Below are 26,377 nucleotides of genomic sequence, written 5' to 3'. Positions count from 1 at the left end.
GCCTTGAAATGAATTGCTCCTTAAAACCTGTCCATAGAAGTCAAAGTAGGTACATCAACAAACAAATGGTCAAAAGGTTATTTCAAGATATCTTAGTATACTGTATATTATACCTCAAAAATTTATTTCAAGATATCCAAGGTATTTCAGGTAACTCAAATGAAATGGAAACCATTCAATGATAGACTGAAATGTATTTAGAAACTTCTAAAACATATTCCAGATATAATGAAAAAGGTTTATTTTCAAACACATGTATTTGATTTCTTAAATTGTAATCTAAAAATGCAGATTGGGATATATCTATCTTAAGATAAAATGTAATAATAAAGTAAAAGTATTTTCAAAGTATGATAAGGACCATTATAACATTATCACAGGGTTTTCAGTAAATTAAATAAATGGGTGCTACTTTCCAGAAAATGTATAAAATAGTAAAATTAACATTTTTGGTGTGTAATTAGGTTTGTAACTCCTCTAGTGGACTGACATTTCCTTAAATCACCTTCCCTTTAAACATATACAAGTATATATACATCAGTGCTGTATTATTGTTTATATTTACACACACTATATCATGTCCAAAAAAAGCTAACACAAGCATTTCAATGTAATAAGAACATTTAAATTATAGATAAAATGTTAATGGGAATAGTACCTGTGTCACAATTAGTACTACCAGTAGGGATTACTGGGCTAAAGGTAAATGGTAAATTACCCAATCCAGAACCTGGTAGGATCATCAGGAATATTATTGTTTAAAAAAAATAGACATTTAAAACATTAACATAAACTTATATCAATCAATTCATTCCAGCATGCACTGAATCAAAAACATAGGCTTGTAGCAAAAATGCCAGTAGTCAAACATACTTACAGGCTTTGTTTTTTAGGTTTGTTTGCTGCTTCTTAATCCATAAGAGCACATGCTTTTAGTTTGCAATGGCGCCCCCTCCAAGTCAATGCACATTGGAACACACCCAATTAGCAACAATTTCAAATTATTGTTTATTTCATTTCTAGAAATATCAAGTGCTACCTTTCTGAAGTATAACAAGCTTTAATTATTTTGGGGATAATGAAAAAAACACTGATTTAAATTTTTGTAAATTCTAACTTTTGTGCTGATATGATGTATATATAATTTCAACATCTTTAATTGGGAATGTTTTACCATCGATCAACACAAATACTTATTTGATACTGAAAATAAAACATTCCAAAAACCATTGTAAATAAATTAAGAATAAAGAAATTGATGGATTTTACAATTATTCACTCATTTTACTGTTGCACACCTAAATGGACTCTAGTTTCACTAATTGATTTTAGGAGGGACATGGTGTAGTCAAGATTATAAAAAAACAATTCTGGACTTCATAGAAGAACAGCAAAGTAAAAATTGCTGTTGAAAAATGCTTATATGCAAATGATTGTGTCTAGTGTGTGTCAGAAACCATGACTGGGACTCTGAAACCAACTGGAAGATCAGTCTGTTATGAGGACCTGGACAACTTACTACATGAGGATACATAGCCATGTATAGTACATACAGAAAATTATAGATATCCTAGAAAAATAAACTCCTTTTTTTTTTTTTACATAAAAATGATTTAAAGACCGTAAACAAAAAATACAGCTTTTATATACTGAAACCAAGCTGTGCCATTCCATATGTTATTTAAAGAATGGAATTACAACCTATATAATCAGTAAAATATTTTATAATTAAGAATATAAGACTAAACTATACATTTTTTTTTTATTTCTTATAAAAGATATTGTGTGTTGATAAATGGTAAAAATCACATCTACAAACCCTATTGAAACACAATAAAATGTAAATAAGTTCTAAAGGTGGTGCTTGATTTTCCTAGCGTCTATAAACAACACTTTTAAATTACATAGAATTTACTCTGTGAATAATGTTCTGTATAACCAAAAATATTCTTTCTACAACTACACTAATCAATTGTAGACCTGCTTTTCATGTGTGCTAAGCATTTAAATACATGTAAATAAATAAAAATATAGAAGGAGCCAATAAGTTTAATGAGTTTGAATTCCTAATGAAGATTTCAGATTGTTTAGAAAGTGCAGCATCTAAAAATGCAACAAAGAAATTAAGAAATAAAGTTAAGTGAAAAGTCAGTGCTTGCTTTTTGATGACTACCAAAATATAAAAAGTTATTAACTTTCTTTTTAAGAAATATCACCAGAACAGAAGTGGTAGAAGAACATTTCACCAATAAATAACTGCCTAGTTTATTTTTCCTTGCCCATATTTTGCCATTAATTTTTTGTTGCAGATAGTGTTGATTGGCAAATATTTACAAAATTTGCATTTTTGCAACAAATATGCACTGTTCAATGGTGGCCTTGTTTTCTAAATATTTTCCTGGAAATTTGCTCTGTGCTCATCTTAGACAAACTTTTTTTTACAAAGTGTTGCATGATTCTTTGCTACGGTGGTGTGATGTTACAGAGCTATAATAGTCAATATTGGATTGGACCACTCCCAGAGTATATAGTGGTCATGCAAGTAGTGGGCTAAAAATTAGCAGAAAAACTTCCAAAAACATAAAATGCACACACAGAAGGAAACTGGAAATGTGTCAGTGTATTTGTGTCTTAAATGTAATTTCTATATGCATGGACTTGTATGTGACCTAAATGTAATATGTGGGCCTAACCCTTTAATAGTTAGACTCAGAGAAATGTGCAGTTGATACAAACAAGAAAAAGTATAGAACCAATGTGTGTTTATGTTGTGTTTATTTGGGAGCAGCATCAGTGAATAAAGCAAAATTGTTAGGGAAAAAAACAAACTGCTTTGCAGTTTGAAAAAAGCAAATTCGGAGGGTTTCGCTCATCATTAGTTACAGTTGAGTTTTGGCAAAACTCAAATTTACAAGTCATATTTTCTTGTGTGTATATTTATTTAACATCTTTATTTGAGAAAGATTCTTATTTTTTAGTTTAATCTTAGATGTGCTGTTGTTTTAGAATTTCAGTGGGTAGTTATTGGGTCACTAGAAGAAATTGCATGGTTGCCACCTCTTAGAAGGCACCACAGTTCACACCATGAAAACTTCCAATAACTTTGGATTTAAACTTTGAAAAAGTCTTAGTTTAGTGTTTTAAATTTTCTGGTATGACTCATAGCTATCCATGTCTTGGTTTGAATCTCAGTTTTAGTGCTTTGGCCCTAATTGAATAAATGTGCTCTTGTACACTTGGAAATTCTTATTTTGACTGTAAGAATTGTTAAGCCCTCAGTTTTTTCATAGAAATCCACAGATTATGTAGAAACCTGTTTGCTTTATTTTCTGTTTTGAAAAACCACACATGTCAACCATATCAAACTAACAATAGTTGACACCATATGCACCTTATTGGCCACTATCACAAGTTATTTATTGACATGCCTTCTACTCATTATTTGAACTGCTAGGCGCTAGTGAATTTGTCTCATATAAGGAAGACAGCTGTTGAAATTGTTTAAGTAAGGTTTATGTATTGTTGCATCTTGCTATACAATAACAATGAGTCACATGGATATTGTTGGCTTAATTTAACAGAGTTTTATTGGTTTACGTAATACATGAGATGCAAAAACCGATGTAAAAACTCTGGGAAGCTGACAAGATTTTAAAGGTACTTGTCCAGATTAAGCAGTAAAGTATAGATGGAGATGAAGTTTGGTGTTAATAAGTTACTGTATGTTTTGTATTTTACTTATTGATACTCACACACATAGTAGTAGACATATACAGTAAAGTTCATATAGTAACATGGTGGTATAATTGTACAATGTTGTGGAATAATGCACTTTTGATATTCTTTGAAGTAAAGAACCAGTGAAAGAATTATACAGTGATAGTGTTCAATAACATTATGTTCATTCTGCATTTAAGTTAAAAATCATGAATAAGATGAAAGTGTTTATGCATATCAATTAAGTTACAGTATAGTGATGTACTATGACTTTTTTTAAAGTCCATTTGGTATTTCATTTAATTAGGTGTGAATTCCTTTATTTGCCCTTTCATCTTCGTACGATGTATTATACTAGGAAAATGAAGTGTATGTGCAGTAGGGAAGGAATAGTTTTATTTCTAGTAATCTGACATAATCAGCAGTCGTGGACATATATTTTTGCCAAGATTGTGAACGTTATAAAGCCCCTGATGTTCTATCCAGATTTTCAGTGAAATACAAAACACAGAAATAATGGTAGGCACTAATTTGTGTCAAGGAATAAAAATGTAACAAATTCTGTCATATAAAGTACCATCTTCTATCCTTTCTGTGCCACTGCCCTCTAAAATGTCTGTGCACGTCAGTTTAGCCTGGATAAAAATGGATAAGCCTGGAAAGTTATACAGGGCTATTTAACACGGAAGTCACCTGCTGATCACTTTACCCTATTGTGACCTCTGAAAAAGTGAGGTTAAAAGAGTAACTGTTACTTCAGAGTAATGATGCTATGGCATAAATCATGGATTAAGACTAGACTAAGCTTTAAAAGTTACTTTATATTAGATTTCTTTTTAATGGCAAAGCATATTCTAAATTGGATGATTAGGTATTCATTCATAATGAAAAAAGACGTTTTGATAAAAATGATTTTCATTGTACTTTTTTGTGTAGTTCTTTTAAAAGGTAAAACCAAATTCCTAAAACTGGATACTCATTTTTCAAGCAGAGTTTTCCCTTGACCTGTCCACACCATCAGGTGTGAAAGGCAAAGGTGGACTTTATTTATGGATGGTTTGCAGTTATACTCCAGAATAATGGAGGTTGAATTCAATCATCAGCAGATAGAAAAGCCATGTTGCCCATTATCATTCCCACAGTTAAAAAATATTTGCTCATTCAAGTGCTACATGCTTTGTCATCATTCCTCCCCAGCAACTGAGCTTAACAAAACAACAGCACTCCATTACCAAAAGCAAAACAAGCATTCAGTACTGCCCTGGTCACTTACATGTCTTGCAGCACCCGTCATTGTAGCTCTGCACAGTGCCTCCATTCTGGAACAAGACAAAATGAGACGCATCTAGAAAGGCTGTGCTGCAATGTTTCAGGATTAAGAAACTTCTCGGTTGCCTAATTTCAGGCAACACTAAAATTTATTTCCTGCCTGAAGATCAAATTATATCATTACAGTTTAAAAGAAGAAAAATACAAATTAACTAATTTCTTTGCCAACAAATAAATTCTGATTCTGATTATGACAATATGATTTAAATATTATTTATAAAGAAAGTAACAGTTTCTCTGTAATCTGATAAACATAAAGTGCCATCCTAAAAATAACACACAATTCTCAAAGGGAACCTACAACTTTCCACATTTCGTATATGGTGCTATAGAATTATTCACAAGGTTTCTCTACAATCAGTGGCAAAATTCTAAATGGAAAGCTTTTTAATTAACCAGGTAAATACTGGCATCTGAGTAAATGTTGTGGTAGAATGAAATATGAGTTTCTATTTATGTGTAGTAAAGTGGCTTTTTAGCAGGGAAAGTATCTTAAGTCAATAGCACAAAGGTACTGCCCAATAATACTTTGCTGATGTTTTTTTTGAATGTGAATGAAAGCCATAGAATGAGCTACAATAGGGAAACCAAAAGTTGCAAGTTCCTTCAAAAAGAACAGAGATCGTCAAATGCTTCGATTTGTGGAGTTTGCTGTGATCATAATATAGTCCTCAAGTAAATGTTTAGGCTGCCTAATCCATGCTAATTCAAATTTTGCTTGTTTTCTCTATATAATAACAAAGGAGAACAAATAATTTGATGTTTTAAAAATCAGGAGCCAGTATCTGTGCTCTTTATCTATTACTCGCTAAGTGACTACTTTGTATACAGTACAGTATTCTTCACTGAGAAGCTCTGAATGCACAATCACTTTGAAACTTTTAATTATAATCTTGCTTTACTTACATCTACATAAACTGGACTGTTGTCTTCTTTAATTATTCTTTTGTGAATGTTTGTGTTTTTGTGGAATTGATTGTCTTTGAAGCTTTGATTTAATACTTGGCAAAGCTACTTTTTTCAAATAGATAGATTTGTTGTTAGTAGTTTTGGTACAAACCTGAATACAGTCAGTCTCATTAAAAGGTGGACAGACAACTCCAGAGCCAAGAATCACAGCCCCGACAGCTGTCTCCACACAATCAAATCGAGTGCAGTTAGAAACCCAAGTACTCCCTACCTATATTTTAAAGAGAAACCAGATATGTAATTTGATTTTTCAAAACATATATCTGTCACTTTTCATTTAATTACAAGAATATGTCCATATGAAACACAGAATTCAATTAATTACAGTATTCTATATGGAAATAGTTACTAATAAAATATTTAATATTTGGGATATATCAGTTTTGAATAATAACATGTAATAATACTAAATTCACATATTTTCATAAGCTGTATTATATGGGTTAAAGTTACCCATACCTTTATACTTGTATATTGTTTGTGATGTAGATGTTGGCTGTGTTGGGAGTGTAATGTAGTTCTACTAATAAACGTAACCATGGTAAATTAAATTTATAGTGCTTTAAATTTATTGTTTTTAAAATAAGCCCTTACAGTATAAATGTCAAGAGTCCCATTTTCATTCCCAAAGGTACAGGACACATTTTTGCAGGAGCCACAGCATGTATGAGGATCCGAAGATGGTATGTAGATTTGGTGCTGTTAAATTGGGAAATCTGAATTAGTGCTCATACTCACTAATATTATCAGAATGATGCTTAACAAAGATATCATAAGTGTACCTACCTCCCCACACTTCTCAGAACAATTTACAGTGACCACATCCATTGAATGGAAGCCAGTTGTTAGATCGATCTCTTGCAAGCACTGCACTGTGTGACACAGATCACCTTCAAAGTACTGGATCATGGACTGTCCGGGACTCAACATAGTGATTCCTTGAAAAAGACATACATCTGCCTTTTCTACAATTAAAAGAGTAGAAAAGGTTGTAGTACTAATAATTAATTAATAAATAGTTCTTAACATTTTATACTATGACTAGTTGTGCTACCCATTTAAGATAATCTGTTATAAACATAGACTTTAGCATTAATGCTTTCAGTGCACTACCTATTTTGGAATCAATCAATCAATCAACATTTATTTATATGGCACATTTTGATACAAAAAAAATGTAGCTCAAAGTGCTTTACAAAATGAAGAATAGAAAAATAGAAGACACAATAAAAAATAAACATAAGTCAACATTAATTAACATAGAATAAGTAAGGTCCGATGGCCAGGGTGGACAGAAAAACAAAAAAAAACTCCAAAGGCTGGAGAAAAAAAATAAAATCTGTAGGGATTCCAGACCAAGAGACTGCCCAGTCCCCTCTGGGCAAATGTACTATATATAAAATGTACTATATGTCATTTCAACAGTTGGCACATCATAAACATTTGTATTAATACATTGTATTATTACAAATATTTGTGATGCACCATGTGTTAGAATGACAGAGAGATATAGCAACCAGACAGATAGACAAATGTCCCATTATTAAGGTAGATAAACTGATTTCTTTCTGTCCAGCAGTTACTCTGTATTGGATGTATTCCATGTTAACGTTTTCAGTAGAGTGTGTCCATCCAGGTGCTATAAGCAGTGTTAATATTTATGATATGCCATCTCTTGGATAAGAGGGACAGCAACTAGACGGACAGACAGACATTTATCCTTTTTTAAGGTGGAACTGATTAATAGGTAACAACTCTCTGACATCACACTTTTGCTCCATATTACTTTGTAGACTAGGTTAAATCATTCCAGGATTTTTTGCTTTAATTTAGTAACTTTCTATTAAATATTCAGTTTCAGAATGGCAAATTTTATACTTGGTACCTACTAAATATATACTAACAAGCAAAAAAATAAAATGGTCAAAATTTAGAACACAAAGTCAAAATACTAAAAATCAATGTAAAGAATCCAAAAATACAGTAATTGCTAATTTGTGTAGCTATGTTTTAAAACTTAGCAAAGTAAATATAACATTTATATATTCAAAGCACAATTAAATGGGCATAACCTCATTATGACTGACACCACTTCTAAGATCACCATGTTCAAATGCACATAAGTATACAGTATACAAATGAACTACAAAAGCACATCTAAAAACAAAACTGTGCCTGATATATCCCTCTTTAAAAAAATCTAGGCATACTTAGACTATTGTATGAAAGGTTGATAATAAAGATGGAACATTAAAATAGCAATCAGGCACCCATTCCTTTGCATCTCATCTCATCCAGTGCAACAATTAATGTACCATAACCCACTTTTGCATTCAACTAATCTAGCTACATCTCCAGGAGATGGGGAATAAATAGTAATGGACAAAGCCCTGGAAGAAACAAGCTTCAATAATTATATACAGAAATATGGACAAGCTCATGTACAATTCAACAGAGTGACAATTTGTTCCCAAATTCGACTTCTTGTTTTATCCACACCTACTGTATATAAAGGGGAATTATTTTTGGAAATAGACTTTTTATATTTATATTTTATTTTCCATTATAATTAATAAGACACAAATCAATCAAGGGTGCAATCAGTACTACACATCTAAGGTTTATATTTCATATTAATCTCAACACCCATCTCCTAATAAACGTGGAGAGCAAAGTAACTACAGAAAACTCTCATAAGATATTGAGTCATTAATAAAAGCCCTTTTGTTCTTTTAGAATAATAGTAATATATTTTTGCCAAATTCTGAAAAAGCTTGGGACTATTCTTCATAGGGAAAGTGTTTTTTGCTTTCTATTTTAAATACACCAGGACAGTATTTTTAAATGGAGTTATTGAAGGTGGGTTAGGATGTTTTGAATTAATTTTGATAAGAGAACATATGGACAATATAGTATAAGATATCACAATAGATATTTTGTGACAAGGTGTTATCTCAACTAAGTATTATGGTGAAGAATGCTGTTAAGAGGACTTGAGAGTAATTCAGATCACTACGTTGCCTCCATGCAGCAGCACATACTGTACTAAGTTCAAATTCTTGATGCTTACTTAGTAGTCACTTGGTCTACACCTACACTATCAGTCAAAAGTTTTAGAACATCTCAGTTTTTTCGTTTTTTATGGAAATGCACACAGTTTATTGTCTTAATGTTTCATGAAATCAAGGCATACTGTATAACAAATAAACAAGGGCAAGCAAAAAAGTAAGTCAAGGAGTCATTACATTTACACAATTTTATTCATATTTTTGATTTTTTCCATGTTGTATAAAATGCATTATTCAGGTACACTTTAGCTCACCTATTCCTCATATTTTCTTTATGACAGACTATTATTAATAGCTTATTTCTAATGGTTCATTCATGTCGTATTATTTTAGTCTTTAATCAAAACATATTCATGTTTGGAAGAAGTGTTTTCAAGACTTCCTCCACAACTTTAGGGGAAATAAACATATGAATGTAACTCCTACTCTTGGCTTTCCATGTAGCTGAATGTATTAACCCATACTGGATATCTGAGAATTGCAGTCTCTGCTTAATGCTACTAAACACATCTCTCTTCTCATTAGTTATGCCAGATAATTCTTGAAAAATATACAGTAGACCCCCGCAAAGTCACGCTTCAGAGTTCACGGCCTCAGTCATTCACGGATATTTCCTTACAACCTATCTAATAATTGTTAGCGGAAACCGCAAATATCCTCCGCAATTTTTATGGCCCAGCAGCCCCTGCAGTGGCTCTGATTGGTCTTCTGCTGAGGGTGCTATAGTTGTTGGGGTCAAAGGATGTCAGCGCGGCTTTTAAAAAGGGGGCCAGTGACCAAAAGCAAAAAAAGTTTTTGTAATTTGTGTTTCAAGTTCCTGTCTGTCTGCCTTCTGTTGGGTTACCTGTACTTATCCTGTACTTAGTGTTGGGCAATAATTACATTTTTTAATCGCGATTAATTGCATGATTGTCACAGACAATCACAGCAATCACATTGTTATGCACAAAATTAAATAATGAACTCAAAAGCAGTGTATTGCATGTATTTGGTTTGTAAACACTTTAAACAAATAAGGTGCTTTTTAACAGCAGTATTCCCATTACATAGTAGCAGTTAAAATATTTCTTGTAAATCTCAACTTAAACATTAATATAATCAAATCAAATATAAAATCAAAGCTATTTGCCACTGCCAGGGCATTAACGTTTTATCTAGTTTGTTATAGAAAAACAACCTTCAGAGTCCAGAGCCACGATCACAACATTATAACAGGCACCTTCCGAGCAACAGCAAGTTAACATTTCTAAGTCTGTTTTCTTTTTATCTGAACAGATACCAGCAGAAACATGTTATATATAAATATGATCCAAAATATACAGTAGTTTGCAAAAGTGTTGAATCCCCTTGAGAGTCATCATAATTTTCTGCATAACATATTTTACATATTTACACATATTTATTCATTCAGTATTTTTAATGTAAACTCCTATGCTGTTACAATACATTTCCAAAATAAACCATGTTCTTTAGATATTTAACTGAGGTAGAAAAGCTCAAAAAATAGTGACTGCATAACATTAACCACATGTTTGTATCACATGTTTACTTTATATAAGTGCTGAACAAAAACAACTAAAAAATACACTTAGTAAACTACACTTTCAAAAATTAACCCCAAAGGATGCATAAAGTGTAGGAAAAAAATTGGGTTGGCAGCCAGTTGTCTGTTATAAATTCAGACAATGGCTGTTAAATTGGCAAGTAACACTTTTAAATGAAAATAAAGTGGTCAAGACTTACTACAAATGTACTGAATACAGCCACATGCACTGGAAAAGGTATGGTCTTCTACAGGAAGCTCTCCCTGTCAATTAAAAAAAAATTGTCAAGTAATCAAGTAAAAATTTTAAAACTAATATATGTAAAGTGTAATTTATGTAAATATAAATGTTTTATTAAAAACACTATTTGCAGAATTCTGAAAAATCTTAATATATGGATGTTCATTTCACAAAATTCTCTTATAGTCCTGTTTAGTAATATAGCCTGTCCTGGCATCATAGGGTGTAAAGGCAGGATACAGCTCTACACAGTCTCATACACATCCAGTTTAGATAACACAACACACGCATATCTTTGGGAGTGTGGCATCAAAACTGGATTAAAAGACACTCAGTCACAGAGTAAATGTAAAAACTGAAACAGACAATAAAGATCAGATCGAACCCAGGATATTGGCTATGTGGATTAAATCGATTTAAGAATAGAAAGTTATGACATGCTTATAATGCACCAAGAACTTCACATACATTTTACAGATTACCTAAATATTAAGTGTGAATTCTTATTTATAGGAAGATGCACAGTTCCTACAAATGAAAGCACTGCCATTAATGAGGATGTATTAGTACACAGCCTTGGGCTAAAATATCTGACTGTGACTGTATTCCCAAGCACTATTTAAATAGAATTGAGAAAATGGATTCTTAGGAAGAGCATACAGGAGACAGAATAAATTAATGAATTCAAGTAGATTAAATTAACAAATAAAATTAAAACATTCATCCTCACACTTATTAAATTGGAATGGAAATAAGAAGCATAACTAAGCTAAGGTTTCAGTTATAGGAATTAATCATAATGTAAAGCATTACTAGATGATAAACAACACCCTTATTCCAAAAGAACTGATTTGGACTCTTCTGTTTTATAGAGATACATTTAAATCGCTATGTCCTATAATTTAACAAATCCATCACAAAAATGTTATTTTCAACACTTCAAATATATTATTTAATACCAATATACAAAATAAATAAATACTTACTAACTGGCATAATTGTGTTAAATTATTTTGACAGTTGCATTCTGCAGGGAAGAAAATTAATATTTAAATTATGTTACACACAAAAGTCAATCAAGCAAAAAATGGTCAAGGCCATACCTGACAGTTTTCATTATACCTGACAACATTCTTATAGTGGATTGAAAGAATATTACAGTATTCTGAAAGAGGATCTTACTGTGTTTAGAAAATGATTTGAATGATTTCACATAACATTATGTGACATTGCTAAACCCAATCCAATTCAGAGTCATGGGAGACTGCAGCCTATCTTGGCAACATTTTTTTCAAGGCTTGAAACAACCCAGGACAGGTGTCCGTCCATCACAGGGCTCACTTGTGCACACAAGCACACTCATACTAGGCCAGTTTGGAATATTTTAACCTATGTATCTTTGCTGATGAGTCAGGATAATACATGGACAAAGTCCAGACATGGGATTCAATAACTGGGCACTGGGTCCATGATCCATGGCTTTTTCCCCTTTAGGGTTTTTCCCATTTTGAGTAATTAGGCTTCTCTAATTTTAGGTTTTCTGAAGAGTTCTTAGTAGCTAGTAATCTTTGTTTCCCCCCATTTTTCTTTCCTACAGGAATCTACAGGAAAGATTGTCAGAAAACAAGAATGGGTACATTTGAAAAATAAAAAACATACAGTAACACTTGAGAAACACTTCTTGATTTTAGGGAGAGGCATCATCCCACCACAGGTGATGTCAGATTTTGTTTCATAATTGTCTTGAACATTGTGGGAGAAATACTATTTCACATTGAGCTGTCTAGGCTGGTAGAAAACTGTTTGTTATATAAACAGACTTTCATCTAGGTTAAGGGGGACTGAGATGGACACACATCGGGTGAAAGGATGTCATTGCTGTAGTTTGAGTAAAGCATGTCTGAAGGTAAAGACTGTCCACAAATCATTAAATGCTCCTCATCTATAGAGCTGGTTGCTATAGATTATTATTGGCTTCCATAGATGCAACATGATATTCATTGATAATTATTAATATATTTTGCAGACATTCTTGTGTTGTGCCTACTCATGATTAGTCTGCTTGTACAAGCAAACAACCTACAAATGAATTAGTGATTCGGCACTTTATTTGTCCTAAGCTCCTTTTGTCTGATCAGGATGCAGGTGTTCAATCTGTTATTGTGAAACACATGTTTGCTATGTTTGGATACTTTAACTGTCTTGACTATGGATTTATCATTCACAAGGTAACAGACCTTAAAGAAAGTTTTAATCAGGTACTGTTCCATTTGTTTGGGGGATTCAAAGACACAAAAATGGAATTGGGAGTTGTATAATTCAGGGAATTTATACTGTATAACAGTACTGTCCATAATAGCACTGGGAATACACTGCTATGTTTTATGCTTTGTATCTTATAGAAACAGTAATGTCTTAGGATGGGATTCTTTGTAAGTGTTTTATTTGCTCCTGAAGTGGTTACTAAATGCCTAATGAAAATAACACCAGGGTCTATTCTTTTTTCATTTTAAGGCTAATCTGTCTGATCAAGTAAATTTTACACAAGGAAAAAGTCACCCAAGTGTTTGAGGGTTTTTTTTAACTCTTGATTTCTTTTATTTTCTTCATTAGTGTGATTTGCAATTCTAAACATTAGTTTGCTTTTATGTTGTACAAAAGTTTTGTCCTCGTAGATAGGTGATGATTATGTTAACTAATTAATAAAGAACACAGCAGTGGTGAGTCAAGAACTGATAAAAGTTAACTTTTTTTTGTGAAGTGCACTATGTAACAATAAGACAAACATGAGGTAAGTAATTTAGAGGATTATAAAGAGAGCTTGGTCTGGATTTATCTTCAACACTGATAAAGTAAAAGCATAAACTTTACAATGGAGACATAGCAGTACAATATACTTGCAAAATATGCACTTTTAAAGTTGCGTTAAGGTGTCATAAATTTGTCCAAATAAGATTTTTTTGGTATAACTTGTTGAAATTATTTCTCCATCTCTCTATTTTGAACATCTTACAGTTATGTACTGGATTATTAGGAAAAATCACTAACATTTTCAAATTAAAATGGTAACATTATATGTAGTATTACAGTGGAGTGAACCCCACTCTAGTACTAGTTTCTGTCTTGTACATGATGTTGCCAGAAATGGGTCCAGTGGGTATGAATTTTAATTAATGGATATTATATAAATAAATTCATCAACAAAGTTAAAACAATCCATCAAAAAATCAGATACATACAAAATTACAAACATGTAATAGTCAAAGTAATCTATAAATCACCAGTCAAAAACATAGTGAATGTTATTTAACATTAAAACTGCTACAAAAATTGTCATTGTAAGTATACTGTAAATAGGAAGACTACTTTTGACCCCAGATGCTGTTTATAGATTTGTAAAGGTAAAAAAACAAGATGCAATATTTTAAACAAATATACTGTAGACATACTGTACAGTATATGGTTGAGACAGCAGTCAGACACCCCATATTTATTACTTAATTTTTTTACTAGTGTAATAAATATATCATGCATCTGGTCCAGAGCTAAAAAAAAACAGAAGAGTTTGAACTACTGCACCCATCTCAAGTAGTTCTGGTAAATTAAGCTAAAAAGACTACAATATGCAAGCTTTCGAGGCAACTCACATCTTGCCTGAAGAAGGGGCCTGAGTTGCCTCAAAAGCTTACATATTGTAGTCTTTTTAGTTAGCCAATAAAAGGTGTCATTTTGCTTGCCTTTTCACTAATACATCTCAAAATGTTATTTCCTAAGCAAATAAATGTAAATATCTAACCTTTAGGTTTATTTTTTTAAGTTTTAGGAACATTTATGCCAATATTATATAAAATAAATATTTTTTAAATCTAATGGAATAATGACTGAATAGATTATCATAATTTCTATTCTACTGTATGTGGAACAATGAGCACAGAAATACCTAGAGTGATGCGAGGAGAATTATTATTTACAAAGTGTTAAACGTCTAATTCAAAAATACAAACATGTTTACACTGTTACCTTTACACCATCCAGTGCCAAAAAATGTGAAAATGTTTGTTATGAGATACATTGTATAACACTGAATCACAGTGGATGTAATTTGGCTTTTTTGACATTGATCAAAAGGGGAAGACTCTTTAATGCCAAAGTGAAAACTGATCTTTACAAAGTGATCCAGATTAATTATAAATATAAAACACAATATAATTGATCACATAAGTATTCCTCCCCATTCAAGTCATTATTAGTAGAAACCCCTTTGGCAGCCATGAGAGACTTGAACCTGTGTGCATAGGTCTCTATCAGGTTTGCTCTATAATTTTCATCCATTCTTCTTTACAAAACTGCTCATCCCTGTCAGGTTGCATGGAGATCATGAATGAATCACTTTTTTCTCAAGTCTAGCCACAAATTGGATTGAGATTTGGACTCCTACACTGCCATTTCAAAACTTGTTTTTTCAGCCATTCCCATGTAGCTTTGTCTTTATGCTTGTCATCTTTGTCTTGCTGGAAAACAAATCTTCTTCCATGATGCAGTCAGGGTTTACTTCAGAATTTCCCTGTATTTGCTGCATTGATTTTACCCTCTTTCAGCTGACTGTAGATATTCCCATATGATTTCTGGCAAACTCTAGTCGAGATTTTTGTGAGTTTAACAGTGGCATTTTTTTGCCACTCTCCCATAAAATGGGTGGAGCACTTGGGTGATAACTTTACTGTAGCTTGCAGCTATGTTACATCGCTAGGCAGCCTCTCTCACTAATCTTCTTCTGGTTTTTGTGGGTAGCCTGTTCTGTGAGCAGGAGGCAGTGGAACCATTTAATAAAACCACCATTTTACAGAGTTACATGAAGTGTTCTTTTGTCTTCAGTGTGTGAATAATTATGTGAATAACTACAACGTATTTTGTGTTATATATATATATAATTAATTTAGACCTCTTTACACATATGTGTTTTCACTTTGATGTTAAAGAGCCTTCTGATGAGTGTCAAATAAGACACTTTACATCCAATGTGATTCAATGCTGTATTACAATAAAATGTGAACAATTCCTGTGGATATTTTTTATGGGCACTGTAAAATACCTATCATTGCTAAATAAACCACTAAGAAACAGGATGGTTACCACAGTGCCACTCTGGACAGCATTGCCCTGGTACAGTCTTCCGAATTAAATTCATTCCAGGTGAGCATTCATTTTGATGGATATGACACAGGGTCTCATCACAGACTAAAAAAAAAAAGAAAATAGGTACGAATAAATATTCCAATTGGTTTTGATAAATTAATGAAAAAAATGTAATTTGTTCATTTACATATCCGTTATCTACTATTGCTTTTAGCTAAAGACATGAAGACATTCCTAAATTGTCCCTACTGTGTGCTTGTGTGTGCCCTGTGGTGGGCTGGCGCCCTGCCCGGGGTTTGTTCCTTCCTTGCGCCCTGTGTTGGCTAGGATTGGCTCTAGCACACCCCCGTGACCCTGTGTTAGGATATAGCGGGTTGGACAATGACTGACTGACTAACATGAAGACATTCAATGTACAATATTTGCATTAATAGAGGATATCTCTTTGTGACCTGTTTGACTTGAGGAAGTAACATGCTGGACCTGCTGTATTCAAATGTTAATGATGCTTATAAATGTAAACTACTTACTAACTAACTTACAAAGCTAAAAGAGAAAACAAACACTCAGAATAAAATTAAATATGTATGGAATAGATTGAGTATAATTACTGAACTTGAGCAATCTGAAGCTCAGGGGCTAGAAGGGGATATGGACAAAGCTAATGCCTTGAACCTGTTTTTTAATAGATTTTCCCTCCCACCTTCTTCCATTGACCAGTCCCCCACACCATCACAACATCATCAACAACTCATACCATGTCATCTGGAATGGCCAGTGATAAGTCCACCTCTGACCGTCAGTGTGGAATGTACTTAAGACAACAGAGGAACCTACACACTGGAAAAGCTGCAGGACCAGACGGAGACAGTCCTCAAGTTCTTAAGTTCTGTGCTGACCAACTTTGTGATGTCCTCTGTCACCTGCTCAGTCTGTCTATAAGGCATCAGAAAGTGCTGCTACTGTGGAAAATAACCTGCATTGTTCCTGTTCCAAAGAAGGTAGACACCTCTTCAACTAATGGCTACAGACCAGTGGCACTTACGTCTCACAACCTGAAGACATTTGAGAGACTGGTTCTGGACTATTATGAGTTCTCTTGTGGTAGACCAGGTGGACCTAGTGCAGTTTGCCTTTTGGACAAAGATTGGAGTGGATTGGAAATAGAGTTGTCTATCTGCTGCAAAAGGCTTACTCTCACTTGGACAAAGCTGGCAGCACTGTGAGGATTTTTTTTTTTGGATTTCTCAAGTGCCTTCAATACCATCCAGCCATCCCTGTTAAGGGGATAAACAGTAATACATCTGCATAATGCCTCACAGGGACTGTGAGTCATAGGTTTTCTTTCTTTTTAATTTTTCTTCCTTTATAGTCCAGACCCAAGTGTGTATATATACTGTATTTATTTATGTACTTATCTACATATTTACTGCATGTATTTATTTATTTAAAGAGATTCTGTGAAAAGCCAAATTTCCCCCTGTGGACAAATAAAGTTCTATCTATCTATCTGTCTATCTATTGTCATAGGAGGCTAGGGGTCAGACCCAGCCGGGATGCCTGGAAGGACCGGGAGGTGGTCTATACGTCCCCCGAGCCACGACGGGGCAACAGCCCTGGATGTTGTGGGGACCACGGGAAAGGAGCAAGGAGGCTCAAGCCCAATGGAGCCCGTGGCCACCACCAGGGGTGTCCCGAGCGTCGTGGAGCACGGGAGATCGACACTTCCGCCACACCAGGAAGTGCTGCCAGAAGAGTGCCATCAGGCACCTGGAGCATATCCGGGTGGGAATAAAAGGGGCCGCCTCCCTCCATTCAATGGCTGGAGTCGGGTGGAAGACGACAGAGCTTGGAGGAGAGGAGTGGGGGCACATCTGAAGAGAAAGGCATTGTGAGAGGCCTGGACTGAGGGTGTTTGGTACGGGGTACTGGGTTGTAATCCTAGTCACCCTCCAAACAATTATACTCTGTGAAATTTGTTTCCCTTAATGTTTGCCCATAATCTGCTATTCACAAATTTAGTATATAATGACATGATCTTTGTTCATAGTACATATGCATGTTAAACGAATCTTGTTTTAACGAAATGTAAACATTTTTTGACCATACATGGCCACCGAAGACAATAATGTGATGGTTTAAAAATACTTAATGGTGCTCCTACACTTTCTTGGGAGTCTTGGGAACCCTGCAACAGGTTGTCTCAAAGAGAGAGACAGTCTGTACCAAAATTTCCGAGCTTGTAGGCATGACATCATGCACATACTGTAGTTGAATTCTGAGTCATTGTTCCACCGAGCATTTCAGTTTATTCTGAAAGAAAAATTTTAAATCCTGGAAAAAGTTGATTCTTAAAGAAAAATAACATCGCCAAAGCATTTTGGCCTTCATCTTTATCTAATGACTCATTTTCATTCTGTATTATCATACCTGTATTTCTATATAAAATCTCTTCTTGAAATAAAATATTTTTTGCAGTTTAAAGAAGCTGTTTTATTTATTCAGGCACTGTCAAGCTTGTGTCACCGAGTTGCACAAGGGAAAGGAAGATGAGCCCAGGTTTTCAAGGTACTTTATTACTGTATAGAGAAGGCAGGTACTGACTCAAGACTTCATTCGAAATAGTATCTGTTAGGAGCCACAGCACAGACGATTGTCCTGCTTTAGCTCCCATCTTCAGATTAGAACACCAGTGGCTTCGAATCACCATTGTGGCAGACAAGGTCTGGATAAGAGAGATCAGGAGATTGTGAGGAAGAGCAGATCTAAGTCCAGTGTTAAGTGTTAGATATTGTGTGACAAGCATCGTACAAGGTAATCCTGATCCTGCAGAGGACATGTTAAGTGTTAGATATTGTGTGACAAGCATGGTACAAGGTAATCCTGATCCTGCAGAGGACAACCAATTGCTTTGCCCTTGGTTTACTGTTTATCAGACACAGCAGAGCAGCTATGAAGCTGTCCTTGCCGCTGCCGTTAGACATGGCAAATCACCAGTGGCCCCAGTTAAAATACTACAGTGGAACCTTGCGAGCATAATTCGTTCCGGAAACGTGCTCGCAGTTCAAAGCACTCGTATATCAAAGTTAATTTCCCCATATGAAATAATGGAGACTCAGATGATTCGTTCCACAACCCAAAACTATTCTTATAAAAATGTTTATTACAAAATATAAAGTAAAAATACATAAAACAAATTAACCTGCACTTTATCTTAAAAAAGAATCATGGCTGGTGTGAGTGAGTTTCTAAACTCTTGTGGGATTCCACCCAACGGGACGACACGCGGAAGAGTGTCCCAAAGCAATCGCAGTCTCCCAGCGCTGTAGCAGCTCGCCGTATAAGCATTTCCAAAAATAATCTCCGACATGCAGACGGAGAATAGGAGACGATTGCCCTCAAGAGAAGAGAGAGAGAGAGACGCGCGAACGAGAGAGATTAGGAGAGAGAGACGCGAGCGAGAGACATAAGGAAAGAGAGAGAGACACGCGTGTGAGTGAGAGAGATAAGGAGAGAGAGCGAGACACACGCGTGTGAGTGAGAGAGATAAGGAGAGAGAGAGAGAGAGAGAGACACGCGTGCACAAGCGAGAGAGATAAGGAGAGAGACGCGCGAGAGAGAGAAGAACCATCAGCTCAGTTGTGATCACATGACGCTCAGCAGACAAAGTGTATCCATACTACTCATATTGCAAGACTTCACTTTTTTATCAAGTCAAAATTTATTAAAAAATTTAGCTCATCTTGCAAAACACTCGTAAACCAAGTTACTCGCAAACCGAGGTTCCACTGTATATGTATTTTCCTCATATTTGTTATAACAAAATTGCAGTTATAGCTAAATATTTCTATGGTTCTGTGAGTTTCGGTATAATGGGATTCCACCTGTATTTGTTTTTAATTCCACACCACTCCATACACTCTCAGTACAGCATGTATTCCAGTTCTCAGGTTCTATTAAATTGATATTGCTTCTATTAAACAACATTGTAATTGGTCTCTTGGAACTGGTTAAGTTCCTGTTGGCCTAAATTTTTGTTGTTGCTATATGCAAACAAATTCTTGACATCTGTTCTAGAGCTACAACAACTAATAACATTATTGATAATACAGTAATCCCTCGCTATATCGCGCTTCGACTTTCGCGGTTTCACTCTATCGCGGATTTTAAATGTAAGCACATCTAAATATATATCACAGATTTTTCGGTGGTTCGCGGATTTCTGTAGACAATGGGTTTTTTAATTTATGCTACACGCTTCCTCAGTTTGATTGCCCAGTTGATTTCATACAAGGGACACTATTGACGGATGGCTTAGAAGCTACCCAATCAGAGCATGTATTACATATTAACTAAAACTCCTCAATGCTATAAGATATGCATCCCGCGCGGAGCTTGATTGTTTGCTTGTCTCTGCCTCTCTGTCACCCTCTCTGACGTTCTCTGCGCCTGACGGAGGGGCTTTTTGCACAGAGGCTGTTTGCTTAAAAGATACTGACGCTCCTCTAAAAAAATGCCGCTCTATTGCGGTGCTCGGCATATTTAAAAACACAAAAGCACACGTATTGATTTTTTGATTGTTGCTTTAATCTCGCTCTCTTTCTCTGACGTTCTCTGCGCCTGACGGAGGAGATGTGAGCAGAGGGGCTGTTTGCACAGAGGCTGTTTGCTTAGAAGATACTGACGCTCCTCTAAAAAATGCCGCGGCAAACTTAAAAACACAAGTATTGATTTTTTGATTGTTTGCTTTTCTTTGCGAGCGCACTCTCTCTCTGAAATTCTCTGCTCCTGAAGAGAAGAAGATATATTTGCATTCTTTTAATTGTGAGAAAGAACTGTCATCTCTGTCTTGTCATGGAGGACAGTTTAAACTTTTGACTAAAGGGTGTTATTTCATGTGTAGAGGGCTCTAATAATGTTAACAGTGTGGGAGAGTTTATAAGGGCTTAAAATATATAAAAATAACTACACAAACATATGGTTTCTACTTCGCGGATTTTCGTCTATCGCAGGGGGTTCTGGAACGCAACCCCTGCGACCGAGGAGGGATTACTGTAATCGATTATTTAAAACATTGGCAACTATCACTTTCATCGATTAGTTAATTACGTCATTAGGCTGAGTACGTTGTGCCACACAATTCCATCACTACTTCCTGCAGTTGTGAAATTATTTGAAAAAAGGCAAATGGTAAGCAAGTGGCAGAAAAGATACAATATCACAACCGAGAAGCAAAAATATTTCAACAGGACACGTATGGTTACAGGCTCTGTGGAGGAGGAAGACTCGCCTTCATCCCAGTGAGCTGAATGTTAGTGCAGCATTATGTGATACAGATTGTGAAGTGGGAGTCCCTGTCTTGCACCCCAAAACATAGACTCAGTACTTTAGCAAAACCAGCTTTATTCCGGTTGAAAACAGGAACAGCATGGTTATTTATTGTACCGGGATCTACTACTATCCTATACACAAACACAGCAATCAGGCAGGGTCATGGCCAAGTAATACTGTTCCCTGCATTTATAATGTTCCTTGCATCACCCATCGATGGCAGGCACTCATGGCGCAAACGTGCGATCAGCTCGGACTTGCTTTTGCTGCGACCTGCTGCAGTGCTGGGAGCCTGCGGTTGCCCCGGCAACTAATAGGTTGTCTTCCACAGATGCGGCATTCGCACTTCAGGACGCTCTTCAACGTGTCGTCCCGTTGGGGCGAATCCCAAAAGAGTTTAGAAACCTTACAAGATATATGATGCAGTGTTTGATTGGCTAGGCATAAGGACATGACTTTTAGTTTGAAGTGAGGAATAATTTGAGTCATTGATTAATTTGAGCCCCTACAATGCAAATAAAACACTACCATATCGGTCAAACTTTTATGATAAGTGACTAAAATATATGTCATTAGCCACTAGTAAATGTTCAAAATTTCACTTGCCGTTTTTTTTTTTTTGTTGTTGTTTGACGCAATCATTCTGCCAAATTATGGTGCTGCATTACAAGCTTGCATTCACGTGTAATGTTAGCATGTATGCTTACAAAAATGGTTACAAAGAAACTTAAGTCCCTGTCTTGGCAGAAAACTTTTTCTTTTTTCAGTCTTACGTGCAATGGAACTCAAATACTCAGTGAGAGTGCAGCGATGAATCCCACACCACACCATCCACAACTGAAAGGCATATCACTCATTCCAAGTAAAAAGGCAGGAGTGGGGTGGAAAAGTAACAGTTCCAGACTAGTTGGCTATCGAACTTCATATGGCTTTTATACAATCTAGAGGAAGACGTGATAATGTGCAAGTGTTGCTGCAGCAAGCCTAGTTTACCCAGTAAAACAGATTTTTTGTAAGGGTCACAGTTTTAAAACATGAAAATCTAACAGCACACTCCCGACATTAAATGACATGTGGCATGTGCCAATGAATCTGTGGTGGTAACTTGTTTCCAGACACAAAATGATGAACGATGATGTGAAAAGATATGATCTTTCAGTTAAAATATACTCCGCATATTACATAGCAAATAAGGGAAGAACTAAGTTTCACACAAATGAAACCACTTGCTTTGGTGTTAAAGGAAAATAGTCTGAGCATTTCCTCAACAAATGACAACTAATTTAAAACATTACTTCAGACTTTTAAAAATAAATAAATATTAAACTACTAAAAAGGGTGCAACAGATTATTTAGTGGTTGAATATTGTGGTGGTCAGATATTTAATGATGGTTTACTAGTAATTTGTTTCTTTCACAGTAAATGAATGAAAAAATCTTTACTTTAAATACATGTTGAATTTTGAAGTGGGTTTAGTGTGATTCTGAATATATATATTGTGTATGTGTTCATAAGCTAAACTGATAGTTTAGTTTATTGAAAACTGTTGTTTTCATGTTTCTTGTTTTCAAGAAAAGTGTGTGTGTGTGTATTTACTGCACAACTACAGCCAGAAGTGCTAAGTATTTTATTTATATTTATTACTGTTTATTTTCAATGTACAGTATTGTAAATGTTATACAGGGTGAGCCAAAAAGAAGTACCACATTTCACACGCAAAAAATGCTAAAAGATAAAATAAATTTCATTATGATGCAAGAAAGGGCATACAAAATTGTTTGTTTTCACTGTGTTTTAAAAATAATGTCTTCAAAGTGGTGGCCATCATTAGTGATACACTCTTCGAGACAATTTCAGAATGCTCACTTATTCAGCCATTTCAAGGTGGAATAGCAATGATTTCATGTCAGATAGTGTCCTTGAGGGCTTCAAGATTTTGAGGTCAGTGTTTGTATATGCCTGATTTGAGATAGCCACACAAGAAATTGCATGGAGCAAGATCAGGCGAAGGTGAAGGCCACCCGACATCGCCACGCAGGAAAATCAGCTTCCCCGGAAACATCTCCCACAAAACTTCCATGGATCTCCATGCTGTATGAGTTCTTGCTCCATCCTATTGAAATCAGGCATCCACCACATCCATTTCTCCCAGTAGGGACAGCAAAAAGTTCTCTAGCATTTCAATGTAATGTTCTGAAGTGACAGTGACCATTGCTTCCCCTCTCCTTAAAAAAGTAAGGGCCTACAATGCCAATTTCTGCAATAGCGCACTAAACTGCAACACACTCACTGTGCTGGTGTCTGTGATGAAGTTCACAAGGGTTAGTTTCACCCCAATAGCGAAGGTTTTGCTTATTTACGCAACAATTCAAATGGAAATGTGCCTCATCGTTGCAAATGACGATGGCATCTCGATGAACGGTTTGCAGAATGTTCACACACAACTCTCCACGGCTCTCTCAGTTTTCCTCAGTCAGTTCATGCACTACCAGAATTTTGTATGGATGAAAATTAAGGTCTTCATACAAAATCCTCCTCAAAGACATGTTGGAAATGCCTAAGGTATAAGCGTGTTAATGTACTGAACATCTAGGAGACTGCAAAATTGATGCCCTTACAGCTTGGATGTTTATAGGCATTCATATAGTCTGAGGATGGCCTGGAGGTTTTCTGTTCAGTGTTGTACATGTCTGACTAAATTTAGCCACCCACTGAAGGACTATTTTTCTGATTTGGTATGTCACCTTTAGGACGAAGGCTGAATTGCGTTCGGAAGTTGTGATGATTCATTTTTTGTGAAGAATGCTTTAACAGCGAAAGCACGGTGCACGCCAGACCAAAACATGTTGTCGAATTAAAACTACAAGGGATCACCTATCAAAGGACCCCCTAACCCAACCCACTCGGCTGCCTCAACCTCGTGCAATGGCCTTGAGAGGTGTGGTACTTCATTGTGGCTCACCGTGTGTAAAACATATATTTTGTTTAAAATATCTACAAGTCGTTAATTTAAAAAATACATTCTAATGCTTATTTGGTGAAAAGTTCCATTTCATGAATTTTCTGTTTAATTTCAAATGAATTTTTTACAGTCCAACTAATCAATTAATCAACAAAATAATCTCCAGATTAATTGATTATCAAAATAATTGTTTGTTGCAGCCCTGATCTGTTCATTCGATTTCAGTACTGTCCATAATATTTTGCAAAATTCCTCATTGCATAAAAGCTAGCATATGCTAAGACCAATTTCAGTCTGGTTTTATCGCCTTTCATTGCTGCTTTGGCAATGATCATGCTATTTTCCCAAAACAAAAGAAATGTTTTGTTGAACTGACTGATATCTTCTACTCTTGTATTTGTACCTGCATCTTTCAGTCTTTATTGGACATCTGACTCTCCCACTTATTTCCCTACATTTCAATATTTAAATACTCTAATTGAGACACCTGATTGATCAGCAAAACCTTAATGTTTTATCTGAATATTGATTAGACTCATCTCTTTCTATTTCAATCATGAGGGAGTTAATGTTTCAATATCAGTTCTTTGATGTCTTGAAGAGTTTTAGCTTGTAATGTTATTGCTTTAAAAGTTGTCTGCAATACTTCTCAGTCTCACTCAGCAATAGTTCTGTCACTTTTAACTTTTACTTAAATGATCGACGTGCAGCGCGACAAGCAGAACATGCAGCTCAGCAGCAAAAAGACAGCAGCTGATCCGTCCGCATCTCCTTAGCTTGCGTTCAGCCCCACTCCTCCTTCACTATGTGAGCGGCAGAGACGCAAAGTGGCAGGTGCTTAGCAAGGCCCAAATGGGGGGTTAAGTGAGCTTTGCAATGATCGACGCGCAGCACGAGAAGCAGAACATGCAGCACGGCAGGAGAAGCAAGCAGGTAATCCGTCCGCAGCTGGAGTTCAGCCACCCCATTCACAACGTGAGCGGCAGGAATTCGAAAGTGGCTGGTGTGTGGCGTGCCCTGGGTTAGGGGGGAGGGGGTGGGCAAAGCCCCCTAGTATATATATATATATATATATAAATATAGATTATTTCTCACCTCCTAGGATTGTGACCTTGATGTAATATGGCATTGTGAGCCTCAATAATCATTAGAACTATGCTGTATGGTGATGTGGGTGAATTTTTGACTGTTTTTCAAACAACTATTCAGAATATCGAACCTGTTTAGAGACTGGGTTTGGTGCTCAAGTGAGTAACATTTCCTGAATCTGTAGTCCTACTTGGGAGGATTAAACAATAAACTGTAGGAGAATAAAGGAACTCTGTGTGTTACGGGTTGGAACAGCTTGCTTCATATAAACCTGAGTGGCAAATTATTGTTGAATTTCTATTCTCGCTAAGGATTCTCCATAACACCATGTTAGAACACAATGCTCATAAATGTAAATGATACCAGAATACAGTAGGTCCAGATCAGGAGACTTTATACTAATGCAAGTCATTGTGAAATTCTTAGGACACACTGGAGGACCCAGTCAAGTTGAAGAAAGAGGCTTTGCACGTAAAGTTAGCAGGACAGTTTCTAGATGCAACTGAGGACTAACAGCAGCAGCAGCTACAGGAGTGCTGTTGTCTGGGTGGGTTCTGGTAAAGTTTTTCAGAATGACTTTTAGATGGATTCAAAAGGGTTTTGACAGGCCATTTGACAACTCAGGAGGGATAGAGAAATATAACATCAACTTGTTATATTGTCTACTGGTAGAAGAAATACTTTAAGGAACTCCTGAACCCAGTATATATGCCCTCCTCAAAGGAGGTAATGTTAGAAACAATTGATGGGTTTGGGTGCAACTGTGGCTAAAATTGCTGTGGTGATTAAAAAGCATTGTAGTAGCAAGACCAAACAGGTAGAACATATCTTACTAGAAGTATTGAGAACACTGCATATTTTAGGGATGTTTTCGCTAACACACCTCTTTAGTGTTGCATTGAAGGAGAGAACAGTGCCTCAGGTAGTCAAAATTTTTAAAAAGACAAACAAGAAATTGTGTTCTAAAATGCGGAACAGTGGACTCGTCAAC

The 26,377-nt window shown here is 35.5% G+C and overlaps 1 protein-coding gene across 1 annotated transcript in view; it reads right to left on the bottom strand.

The window, feature by feature from the left end:
• Positions 1 to 26,377, bottom strand: part of otogl (otogelin-like) — a 224,147-nt gene that overhangs the window by 23,942 nt on the left and 173,828 nt on the right. Inside the window, exons 44-50 of the mRNA XM_039762177.1 lie at positions 16,001 to 16,105; positions 11,854 to 11,894; positions 10,827 to 10,890; positions 6,802 to 6,980; positions 6,610 to 6,714; positions 6,107 to 6,226; positions 4,991 to 5,036 (exon numbers count right to left, since the gene is read on the bottom strand). Coding sequence (XP_039618111.1) covers positions 4,991 to 5,036; positions 6,107 to 6,226; positions 6,610 to 6,714; positions 6,802 to 6,980; positions 10,827 to 10,890; positions 11,854 to 11,894; positions 16,001 to 16,105 — 660 coding nt within the window. The remainder of the gene's footprint in view (positions 1 to 4,990; positions 5,037 to 6,106; positions 6,227 to 6,609; positions 6,715 to 6,801; positions 6,981 to 10,826; positions 10,891 to 11,853; positions 11,895 to 16,000; positions 16,106 to 26,377) is intronic.

This window comes from Polypterus senegalus, chromosome 8 (genome assembly GCF_016835505.1).
Source record: "Polypterus senegalus isolate Bchr_013 chromosome 8, ASM1683550v1, whole genome shotgun sequence".
NCBI classification, from domain to species: domain Eukaryota; kingdom Metazoa; phylum Chordata; class Cladistia; order Polypteriformes; family Polypteridae; genus Polypterus; species Polypterus senegalus.
Note: the sequence above shows the minus strand (reverse complement) of the source record. Positions and strands in the feature narration are given on the sequence as shown.